At 46.8% G+C, this 11,987-nt stretch overlaps 1 protein-coding gene across 1 annotated transcript in view; it reads right to left on the reverse strand.

Annotated features, from left to right (window-relative positions):
- The window catches only part of NUTF2 (nuclear transport factor 2), a 14,843-nt gene extending 5,525 nt beyond the window's left edge, over positions 1-9,318 (reverse strand). The window contains exons 1-3 of the mRNA XM_009867122.1: positions 9,200-9,318; positions 5,565-5,636; positions 775-873 (exon numbers count right to left, since the gene is read on the reverse strand). Of these exons, the coding sequence (XP_009865424.1) occupies positions 775-873; positions 5,565-5,636; positions 9,200-9,298 (270 nt within the window). The 5' untranslated portion in view covers positions 9,299-9,318. The remainder of the gene's footprint in view (positions 1-774; positions 874-5,564; positions 5,637-9,199) is intronic.
- Positions 9,319-11,987: the final 2,669 nt, after the last annotated feature.

Here is an 11,987-nt window from a genome sequence, read left to right on the forward strand (position 1 = left end):
AGCCCGAGACAATTAAGGAGAAATAGCTACACAAGCAGATTCAAACTTCCAGTGCTGTTTGCTGAGTTAACAGGACAGCCAGGGGAAGCTCAAACAGTCTGACACCAGATCATTCAGAGCTAAAGGGAAAAGGAAACCTCAACAGCCCTTTTAAAAGAAACTGGGTTCAAGTAACTCTAAAGACTGGATGGCTTAAGAGTCCTGACTTGACAGCGTGGCTGGCCCTAACCCTGACAAAATTAGTTCTGATAGTTTTTGCTATTGCCATGGAAAGTCACGCTTTTAAATAAACATCGTATTCTCGTGTCGTGTGACAGCAAAACCACGACAACGTGGTCTTACCGAAGGGCTGCCAGCTAATAAAGTCTGCTAAACCACAGCTCGATGCACACGTTACGTCAAAGAGCACATTAAACTAGATGAGCTTATGTTGCCCAAGAACACCGTAACGATGGTTTTAAGTGCAACCGAGGAAGGGAAGTATCGATGCTTCCAGAGCCCATAGGATACACAGTAAAAACCAGGGTGCTTTGCTTGGCGGGAGCACACAACTGTCAAATTACAGATATTTTACCTAGTGCTAGTTATCTGAAGGCAGGAGCAGTTCCTTGACAAGTCTTGAAGAGCAGAAGGATGACATCCCAACGCAAGCTTACCAGTGCTCCTTGCCCACCCCAGAGAGCATTTTAAAGTTTTCAGACACCGGGTGATTTCAAAATCCTGCAAAAAATCTCAGATATAAGCATTTGTTAACCTGTAATGGAAAGAGTTTACCTTAAGCTGTCCCACTACCATACTGAGTATACAGCTGTCAGGTGTAGGTTGGTGGTCTTGTGCTGTGATGCTGTGTTGTATTTTTTGGAAAGGGAGGCTCTGAAATGAAAAAAAAAAAGGCAAAATAAGGAAGCGTACAGCCATTGCACTGTTTAACTTATGAAACAAAGATCACACAAATCCAGCATCATCAAGTGTTAGACTATTTGGGTGGTTACTGCGTGGACAGTTGTTGCAACTCGATGCTTTTCAGGCTGGGTTGATCATAATAGTTGTTTTTCTAGCACCAAGACGTAAAATATGTCACCATATGCATTTAGCAATTCCTCTTCCTACTGCCTGGAGAGCTTCAGTTCATCTACACCCTCAGAATTTGTATGATGAAGGCACAAAGCTCCTCTGCTCTAAACAGTGTTTAAAAATTGTTTACTCCAAGTACTTTTCCTTGTTAAAGTGACTATGTGTACAAAAGAAAGGTGGCCGACCAAGAACCAGCTTTCGGGACTTGAAATCCACATATCCACCTTTTTTCTTTTTTTTTTTTTCCTTTTTCGCCTTCATAACAGCACATGAGGGGAAGCAGAACAGCAACAGGAACCATCTTTGCCATGTACCAGGCAGGAACAGGGCGGGGAAAAAAGAGGAGGAGGTAGTAGCAATCAAAAGCACATGTTTTGAAAAGAAAAAAAGTCTTCCACACTCATGTACCACATGCAAGTACGTCTGGAGTTAAGTGTGCAAGAGACACCAGACACTGAGGAGTAATTCCTCTCTTTCAACTTCGACCCCGTTCACACTCCAACCACGGCTGACTCCCAGCAGTGAATCTCTGAGATAAGTCCGGTCGCACCAACACAGTTTCGGCGCCTTTCTATCAAAAGCTACGTGAGTGCCAAGTGATGCTTTGGAGGTGGCAGCTCAGCACAGATGGAGCCCCAGGTGACCCCACGGCTGACACCCAGACAGCAGCACCCAGGCATTTAAGCCTCAGGTTTGTACTCTGATGCCTTGACTTCATTTCCCCGATTCATTCACAGGTCGAGGAAGACCCAAACACGTACTCTGCCAAGTTCTGCGTTTCATTCCAGTGGAAGGAGCCTGAAAAACTTCCAAGAAAATCTTGGTACGCGAGAACAGGAGACCCAAGTCCTACAGTCAGGGACATGAAGTACGCTCTTGGCTCTGCAGGCATAAGGCTCTAGGAAGAATATCAGGAAGCTGAAGCCTTGGCTGATTGAGAACACAGAAACTGTGGAAGGATCAGGACCTGGGGAAGCAAAGGAAGTGTACGGAGCAGCCCTCTTATCAGAGGGACACTATTCAAGAACACTCTCCAATGAAGCCTGCAGCATTTCCTCGTAGCTGGGAGAACAATCCCAGCCTATGACAACCTGCAAAGTCAGCCAACTGGTTTCTAATATGGAATAGACACTTTAAAAAAAAAACACCAAAATCCTGAGCAGTTTTGTTCCAAGCTACCAGCAGATTATTATCCAAGGTCAACATCCCAAACCTCAGTCCACGATGTGCCCACAGAACCTGTTCAAGCATCGAGTGGGACACTGCACACCCTTCCTCTGACAGAATCCTAGACTGGCTGAGGTCGGCAGGGACCTTGGAGATCATCCAATCCATCCCCCTGCCATGGGCAGGGACGCCCTTAACCAGCCCAGGTTGCTCACGGCCTCATCTGTCTTGACACATCTCCGGGGGGGGGCCTGCCACAGCCTCTCTGGGCAATCTGTTCCAGAGTCTGGCCACCCTCACACTGAGGAATTTCTTCCTAAGATCCAATCTAAACCTGTTCTCCTTCAATTTAAATCCATTTCCCCTTTTGCTATCACTGGACACTCTTGTAAAAAGTCCCTCCCAGCCTTCCTGTAGGTTCCCTTCAAGCACCGAAGGCAGGAATAAGGTCCTACCAGAGTCTTCTCTTCTCCAGCTAAACAGCCCCAGCTCCCGCAGCTTGAACTCACAGCAGAGCTGCTCCAGCTCATCTTTGCAGCCTCCTCTGGACTCATTCCAACAGCTCCACGTCCCTCTTATGGTGGGGACACCAGAACCAGACGCAGGATTTGATGTGGGGTCTCACCAGAGCAGAGCAAAGGGAGAGAAACCCCTCTCTTGCCCTGCTGGCCACACTCCTCTTAGTGCATCCCAGGGTGTGGTTGGCCTCTGGGCTGCATGAGCGCCCTGCTGGCTCGTGTTGAGCTTCTCGTCTCTCAACACCCCTAAATCCTTCTCTTCAGGGCTACTCCCAGCCCACTCTGTGCCCAGTTTGTGTTTGTGCCTGGGACTGGTCTGACCCAGGTGCCAAAACTTGGTCCCACCTCAGCCCAGCAACTTCATGCTGCACGAGTCCTCCAAGAAGCATCTCTTGAGAAGGCAAAGGGATGAAGGGCAATGAATGTGGTCGTATCCAGCACCCGGCTTTCAGTGTGACAAGATGCCAGTGAGAGGTGAGAGTGGGGAGAGAAGACAGGGAGGAAGGAAAGGCTTCGGAGTCAAGAGCTTTGCAAAACAGCGCCAAGGACCTGAAAACAAAGCTGGGTAAGGCAGTGCCTGTTCTGATTGTCCCCTTCAGAGAGAGGGACGCCAATGGTTGGCCAGTTGAGTGATGCAGGGGGGGAAAAACCCACTGGAAAGAGGGGGGTCAGCTTGTAGGAGACAGCACAGGTTTGTAGGAGAGACAGAAGCTACCTCAAAAGGATGGTTGCTTATGGATCTCCTTCTGTACTGGAGAGAAGCATTTCTTGAGTACAATAAAAGCAACAAAGAAGCAAGAAACCACACAACAACCAAGGCTTTTTTGATGTCTCTTATACTAAAATTTCTTTGGGCTTTCACTACCAAAACCATGGAATCCTCCTTCAAGTCAGATAAAAGAAACTTTGTGAAGAAAGTCAAGCACCTTTAACTCACTCCTGTGTAGTTATTCCTGTAACTACAAGATTATCTCAAATGCTCAATGTAAATCAGGCCATACCCTGCTTAGCACAGGCACTTTCTTTGAAACAACTAAGTCCAGCACCGGTTAAGACAGAACAAGTATCAGCACCCACTCTGTAACAGACAACGGGTGCAGCAGTGCAGGCCAAGCAATGTCTCTATGAGTTTGCCCTACTGCCTTAGCATCATCTGACAGAGCAGGCTGAAAAGGTGCCGTGGCGTTGCTGTTCCGCAGCAGAGAACTAGCCCTAAAAGAAAATCCTGCCCCTTGGCACTCACAGCGACTGATCAGCCAGGCGCTGAAGAACACGGCACCGCAGAAGCACAAAAGAATTCCAGTGTTGAACTTCCAGTGATTTGCTCAACTCCTTAAGAAGCTCCAGAAACACAGAGTGGTTGAGTGCATGAAAGTGAAACAGCAGACAGAGCCAGGCTGACAGACGTTAGACTCACGGTAAGCTGATACCGCGCTGGAACGAGCCACGGCAGCAGAAGGGCACGGAATAATTTTACTACATTTCTTCCTTAAGCAGAGGATACGAGTAAGAAAAGAAAGCCTTCCCGAGGCAAAGCAGCACACCTTGACTCCCCAAGCAAGCCCACGCAGTGGGCACACAAATCCAGCAAGTCCAAGCGGCCCCGCACACAGGGCACAGGTAAAGATGAGTAACGCTCTGGCAGGGAAGGGACTGATCTGCGCTGGGCCGGATCCAAGGCAGCAGTCTGGGACGCGGTGGCCAAGCAAATGCTGAGCTGGTTGGGGATCTAAATGGCTGCTAGCCCAGAGGGCTAAAGAACACCGAGTACACAAACGAGCAACTCTGGAGCTTGAGTATCTCCCCGTCTAGAAGCGTGCAGTTGCAAGCTGTGCTATTCTGAGGGCTGAGGCCTTCTCAAAAGCAACTAAAACAGATCCAAGGGCAAACCTCGGCCTTCACTGTTAAAAGGATTTTGGATGAAAGCGGCAATTCCAAAACAGAGGAGCTGGAGCTGCACAAGACAATCGGAGTTACAAAGATTTTTCCTTCTCAATGTGTAACAAAAATCATCTATCTGCCTGCGATTTTGTGATTCTGTGATGCACTGTGCTCTGAGCAGAGTGCTCCAGGACCTAAAAGCACGTCCTCCACCTATCTTGCAACAGAAACAACTTTTCTGGTTTCAAGGCAGCTTATAATTACACTCAGTTTTAAAACAGAAGCGTGGATTTATCCAAAAGGTAAAACTTCTCCAAGTTTCACTAAACGAAGATGGATAGAGAGTTTCAGACTTTACTCAGTAAGAAATTCTTTCCTCCCACTTGCTGAAGAGGAAACACTGGTTTCAAAGTCTTCAACCATAACCACTCGTATTGGAACGGCTGACAAATGCTGCACCGAGGGCAAGTCAGGTTCTCCACCAGAGAATTTATTTGCAGTTTCTGTATCAGAAAACAAACTGTTCCTGGCAATAGCCTCTATCTTAGAGAGCTCCTAATAACAGCTTTGCTATTGCTACTTCCTTGGTATGCTTTAAAACAACAAAAAAACCACCTTTCATTCCTCTGGATCATGGGGTCAGCTTATGAGTTATACTTTTTTTAAAAATAAATCAATAATCTTCGAGGCAATTGCAGTCACAAAAGAACCTTGTGAATCAACAGAGTCAATTAACTTTCCACCATCAGAGCCACCAATGGAACACAGAATTAAATCACAAATAACACGTTTTGAAGGCCAAAAGTTGGAAGCACAAGTCCCACGTTCGAAACTGCTGAAATCATAGCACAATTTCCAGAAGCAATTCATTTACAGTCTTCAGAACCGTTTCCCCAAAACATTTGGGCGGGGTGACAGACTTACAGAGAGTTTTTCAACAATAGCTGCTTTGCCCTGGAACTGCTGTCCTTCCCACGTAAGGCATGATGCATCAATCTGGGGGGAAAGAAAAGGAAAAAATTCAGCAACCTGCTTTAGTAATCGTGGTAAGAGACTTAGTTTACTTGGCATCTGTTCTTAAAATCCAGCTATGTGGGAACCACCTCAAGGAGAAACAGAACAAAACCACAGAGCAACTGAAGAGAGTGGAGAATAACCAACCAGAAATTAAAGCGATTAAATTTCATTATCATGATTCTACCAGCAAAAAAAAAAAAATCCTGCCTTTAGATCTAAGTTAGCTTTCAGAAAAAAATCTAAAGGACGCACATACACAAAAAAACTACGGATAAAGAGTCGAGCATGTAGGAAGACAAAAACATCGGAAGACATTTGACAGGATGAGCTGTACCACCAGCTTTTCCTCCTCCCAGGTACCGATTTGCACACCCTACTCGCAGCCGGAGTGGCAGAATGTGCCTCTGAAGGTTTTCTAACGGGCTGCCCTGCCTGGCACGAAGCGATTGAGCCACTTCAGCCTACGAGCTCTCCTAGTACGCGAGAGAGGGTGTTCTGAGCACGCTAGGTCAGGTGTGACAGCAACGGGCAAGAAAACTTTCCATTCTGCTCAAGATACTCAAAACCAGAGTTCCAATATCCTACTGTTGACCCAGCTCTGCTTTCTCAAATCCCATTTTAAACCGTAGCAAGCAAACTTAAATTTGCATTCGGTTCCGTCAAGCTCAAAGTCCACCTGCTGTCATCTTCACCAGCACCCTCGCCCTGCACCCAACAGAAAACCTAACCAATAAAAATAAGAAAAGATTTCATTATAAGTAACTACATGCACAAAGCAGAGGGAAGGAGCAGCTACAGCTTTTTCTTGCAAAGTGACTGCCAGAGGATAACGGTAAAACAACTCTTGGACTTGGTACTCCACCTCACTGGCCCAGATCCCTACACCTGGAATAGGTTATAAAAGCTCAATGGACTTGGATTTCAAAGCTAAAGGAGAAAAGCGAACTTTGTGGTAGAAGCAGCACTACAGGAACATCAAACGAATCCAAGAGCTCCCTGCATGCTAAAAAATTTGCTCGCTCCCATAGGGTCTCTGTCAATAAAAACCCATTTCTGCAGAATCTCTTCTAATTTAACAAGTTGCAACCTTGGTGCAATTCAGGCACACCAGAACAGGGTCCCACCTCCACAGAAAAAGCCTAAAGGTGAAAAAAGCCCAGGAGTTCATTGTGCGGAAGGAATTTAAATTATCCTGTCCTTATCATCAGTTTTCTACCGAACACAGTTTTGGTAGTAATGTGATAGAAGCTGCGAAGCACCTTCTTATTTAGAGCCATGGATTGAACAGAGGTTACTTGTTTTTCTTGTTTTATGGGCTCTCTGTGTAGCTTCTTGGCCAAAAAGGCGACAACATTCTAGCAGGCAGCAAACACACGACAATCCGAAGAGCAAACGCTACCAGCGCTGGTGGATACTGCCAAGATATGAAGAGGGGTGTCAGACGATGCTCGTGCAACAGTTTTGACCCTTTAAGAGCTTAGTGAAGCTTCATGCAACTCATCCAGGAGATGAAAAACAAATCAGAAAAACAGGATGTGCTGCTGGAAGACTTGTAAGACTTGAGTGTCTTGCTGAATTGCCTCGGCCACCCGGCAACGTTCCTCACCACCAGTAATCAACTCCACAGGCAGAGCCCTTTGTATGTGCTGGAGGAGTCTTCCTCCAAAAGCTAAAAGCTCATGTTCCTTGGGTTTGTTACTTACAGCCTTTAATTTTGGAAGTCAAATTTAGTTTGCTCCAAACGAGGAGCAAAAATAAAAGCCTAATTTTTGGGGAAAAAAAAGAATTAACTTAGATTTAACAAATTATAAATAAACTGGATTCAAAATTTTAAATCTATGTTAGTGTTCTGAGGATTAATAGAGCATGAGACCCAAGAAACACCTGCAAGAACTGCTAAAACACAGAAACAGGACTTAAATCCCTCAAAAGGGATTCGAGTAAATCAACGTCTGTAAATTAACGGCAAACTAAGGTGCAGTGGTTTGACGCTGGCTGGCAGGCAGGTGCCCACCACAGCCGCTCGATCACTCGCCCAGCTCAGCTCGACAAGGGAGAGAAAAATATAACGAAGGGCTCATGGGTCGAGCGAAGGCCCGGGAGATCTTTCAGCAATCTCGGGCAAAACAGACTTGGGAAAATTAACTCAAGTTATTACAAATCAAATTTGAGACGGGGAATGAGGAATAAAACCAAATCTCAAAACGCCTTCCCTCCAATCCCTCCCTTCTTCCCAGGCTTAGCTTTACTCCTGATTTCTCCACCTGAGCAGCACAGGGGATTGCAGTCACTTCATGAGATGCTGTCCCTGCTGCTCCTTCTTCTGTAGGGGGAGGACTCTTCACTCCTCCCCTGCCCCAGCACGGGATCGCTCTCCCAGGAGACTGCTCTTCACAACCTTTCTCCAATGTGAGTCTTTCTGTTCTTCACAAACTGCCCCAACGTGTCTTCTCCATGGGGTGCAGTCCTTCAGGAGCAAAACGCTCCAGCATGAGCTCCCCAGGGGGCCACAAGTCCTGCCAGCAAACCAGCTCCAGCATGGGCTCCTCTCTCGCCACGGGCTACAGGTCCTACCAAGAGCCTGCTCCAGCACACACTTCCCATGGCACAAGGGGCAACGGGTGCAAGCTGGAGCGTAGGAGGTTCCAAAAAACATTCATTTTTTCACTGTGAGGGTGCTGGAGCCCTGGCCCAGGCTGCCCAGAGAGTCTCCTTCTCTGGAGACTTTCAAACCCCACCTGGACACGTTCCTGTGTGGCTGCCCTGGGGGATCCTGCTCTGGTTGCACTGGATGATCTTTTCAGGTCCCTTCCAACCCCGAACAGTCTGTGATTCCAGGATGAGGCCACTGCCTCCTTCAGGCATCTACCCACTCCGGCGTGGGGTCCTCCACAGGGGGACATCCACACCTCATCACCTCCAGGGGCTGCACGGGGACAGCCTGCTTCACCAGGGGCTGCACCACAGCCCAGGGCAATCTCTGGCACCGGGAGCACATCCACTCCCCCTTCTTCACAGACCTTGGCATTTTCACATATTCTCATTCCTCCTTCTCCAAGTGCCACCTTTTTCCTTCTCCCTGCTTCTGAAATACGTTCTCTCCGAGACGTTACTACTATTGCTGGTAGGCTTGGCCTCGCCCAGTCGCGCCTTCGCCTTTGGAGCCGGCTGGCATTGGCTCTGCCAAACCTAGGGGAAGCTTCTTGCAAAACCTGGCCACGGAAACTCAATGCCTAAGGCCAGTGTATTTGTTCCTGTAGAAAATTTCATCACGGGATCATCAGCCCCTTCCACTACAAGCCATTGTCTTCAGCCAGTCAAGGGGTTTTATGGGTCTGACTGCCTAGAGATAAGGTAGATGAAGCTCAAAACAGAAGTGAAGTGTAAAAGAATGCAATAAATAAAAGGCTGAGTAAACATGATTGGACTGAACAACATTCTGGAGTCAGGATAAGCCACGCCATGTATTCCCATGCATCAAAACAGGGAAACCTGGAGAAATAACAGGAGAGAGTCGCAGCCCTCTTTTTGTAGATACTTACATATATTGCTCCTAACTGAGTCCTGTCTGCATCAAAAAGCTGGTAGTAATGTTGTACGAAGCTGGACCCAATCTGCTCCCAGATAGGCTTGTCTCCCATTCTGAAGCCTCACCCAAAGCTGTAAAGCAACCAAAAAGAATTGTCAGGGAGAAAAAAATAAAAATCCCCACATAAACGTAGCACTTGACTTGGTATGAAGCACCAGTAAACACACAATCCTTCTCAGGTGGCCAGATTTTTTTTTTCTGGAAGAAGTAGGACAAACCTCACCTCTTTTTCTAGAAGAACTTTACACACGGCACGTGCAGCAGTCCAGACTCGGGAAACTTTGCCGCCCCATTAAATTTTTCAAGGAAGCAAATTAATTGTTTCTTTATTGTGATACCTTTCTGAAAGACTGAAGAACTGGGCTCAAAACCCACTATATTACATTTTAACATCTGGGTTTACTTCGAGCAAACAAAAGGACACTTGCTAAACATCCAGGCCTGTGCGATCCCTGCCCAAGAACCCTTGAGCTGTAGGTTTGCGTTGCACTGCAAGTCCAGAAAGGCATGAAATTCTGTTTCAGGGATTTAGGAGAAGGCAGTTAACTTTGGCTTCCTTTACAGGTCCACCTGTTTAAGTGTGACAAATTCTTCAGAGAAGACAAAACATACTCCTAACATCTCCACAGCAAGTACTACCAGGCCTAGCTTTCTGTGCACAGTCAGTCAAGAAAAAGTTCTTTTCATATTTCAGGCTGTTTGAGCTTTACTCATACAAATGGGAAGTGAAACAAATTCAAACCGTAGGTCAGATAATTTCAGGTTACACAAGTTTGCCCAGAAGAGCAATTCAGGAGCTCAATGCCATGATGGGTGGTAGCATACAAGTGTTCAGGGTGATGGTACAGCTATCAAAGTGAAATACAAGCCCAGAACAGCCAGAGCTCCAACACCAGGGATACTCAAAGGAGAAAAGGGTTGGGATGAGGGGAGCAGAGAATGTGACAGCTTGGAGAGCTGGCCATGCAGCTCTCCCCGCTGGGAAAGGGATGGTTTGCAGCCCGTGAGAAGGGCTTTGGCAGGAGGAGCTTTGGTTGTGGCGCTGCACCACAAAAACACGCTGCAGACTCGGCGATTTCTGACAGCCGACCCATGCCGGCTGCAAGCGAGCTCTCGAGCGCATCGTAGAAGTTTTATTTGATTCAAGGATGAGGTCAAAAAACATAGAAACATACCTACCCCATTTCTAAACATCCTCATTTCAGTATCAACCAGCCTGGCAACACCATCAACAGCAAACTCAGCAGCCCTGCACACTAACTTCAGCTAAAAACTTCACTTGTTGCCACATCACTTAATATTTGAACTGCTCAAAAAAAAAATAAAAATCTACAATCTGGCATCGGGGACCATGGCTTGCACTCCACTAACACCTGCACCACATCTCATCTGGAGCCAGAGGCCTTCAGCTCAAGGCACGCCAGCCTCACTCCAGCACCAGGTGCCTTCTCTTCAGTCCCGAAACTGCGAGTGAGCCTCCAAGGCTCAAGGAATTAGGGAATTTGCATTTTACGCACAGAAAGCATTAAGTAACAAATAGCATGCTAGGCTCCTATCTCCTTCTAAAAACAAAGTATTTTTATTTTGGCAGGTAAAAATACCATTAAAAAAAGAAAATGATCTTGCCAGAAGTGGGAACCACACTAAAAAAAAAGAAAAATGCTGCTGAAATGAATGCTCCTTTATTTTTTTTTTGTTTTGTTACCTGTGTCATTCACATAAGGTTTTGCTTAAATACTTTCCAGTGAAAGTGTTCTTTATTCTCATGTTTTCCTGCCTCTCAAGAGCTTAGAGAAGTACCTAAAGAAAGAACAAGACCGGAATGATCTTCTATGTCAAGTCCAGTTCCTTCCAAGGAGATACAATCCGCGCAACATTGTATCGATACAACCCTTCCAAATCTAAACACTGTGATTCATCACGCTGGTTTAATGAGATAAATGCAAAATTAAAGGCTTTTAATATCTATTCCAAAACTAGGAAGAACGCACATGTTCTGATGGTGTCAACACAAACATGCCTGAGAGCCACAACTACCCATGGTTCACTCAAACTTTGGTTAGAGGCAAGAATATTCAGTTAATATTAAGCCAGATAAAAGAAGATTTAATAAGCTAGAAAGCACAGATTTTGTGGCACACTTGCCCTTTTAAAGCCACTTGCTCAAACTTACCACCATGTAAGTGCACTATAGGATATTCCACCTTAATTCTCCACAGAAAAGGAGGGTTTCCTGAAGTTAATTAATTTTCTCTCCTTGGTCACTTCAAACCCTCCTCATCGCACGCACTTAAGAACACCGCAGCCCGTTCGATTAACAGCTCCCTTGCCGAAGGACAGCGGCGACGCTGAGCTACCGACATGGAGTGTAATACTTGAACGCCATTTCTCAGAATCTGCTTGTATTCGTGGAGTATTTATTCCTCTCCCCGCGCTGATACCACCCAGGGGCCTGTGCTCAAGCTGAAACCCAACACCGTGCACAAAAGCCGCAGCTGCCAGCAGCTCGCTGGCCAACAGGTACACGCTGACGCAGCAGAGCTGGGATGGCTGATCCTCAAGGGGACTCTCGCTCTCCAGTGCCTGAAATCATTGGATTAAATGGGGACTGAGCTGCTGGGGAGCAGCGCAGGGGAAAGGGCCCTGGGGGTGCTGGTGGCAGCAGGATGGCCATGAGCCAGCAGTGCCCTCGTGGCCAAGAAGGCCCACGGCTTCCCTGGGGGGGGTAGAAGGGGGGGAGC

The sequence above is a fragment of the Apaloderma vittatum genome, unplaced genomic scaffold (genome assembly GCF_000703405.1).
Source record: "Apaloderma vittatum isolate BGI_N311 unplaced genomic scaffold, ASM70340v1 scaffold15693, whole genome shotgun sequence".
NCBI classification, from domain to species: domain Eukaryota; kingdom Metazoa; phylum Chordata; class Aves; order Trogoniformes; family Trogonidae; genus Apaloderma; species Apaloderma vittatum.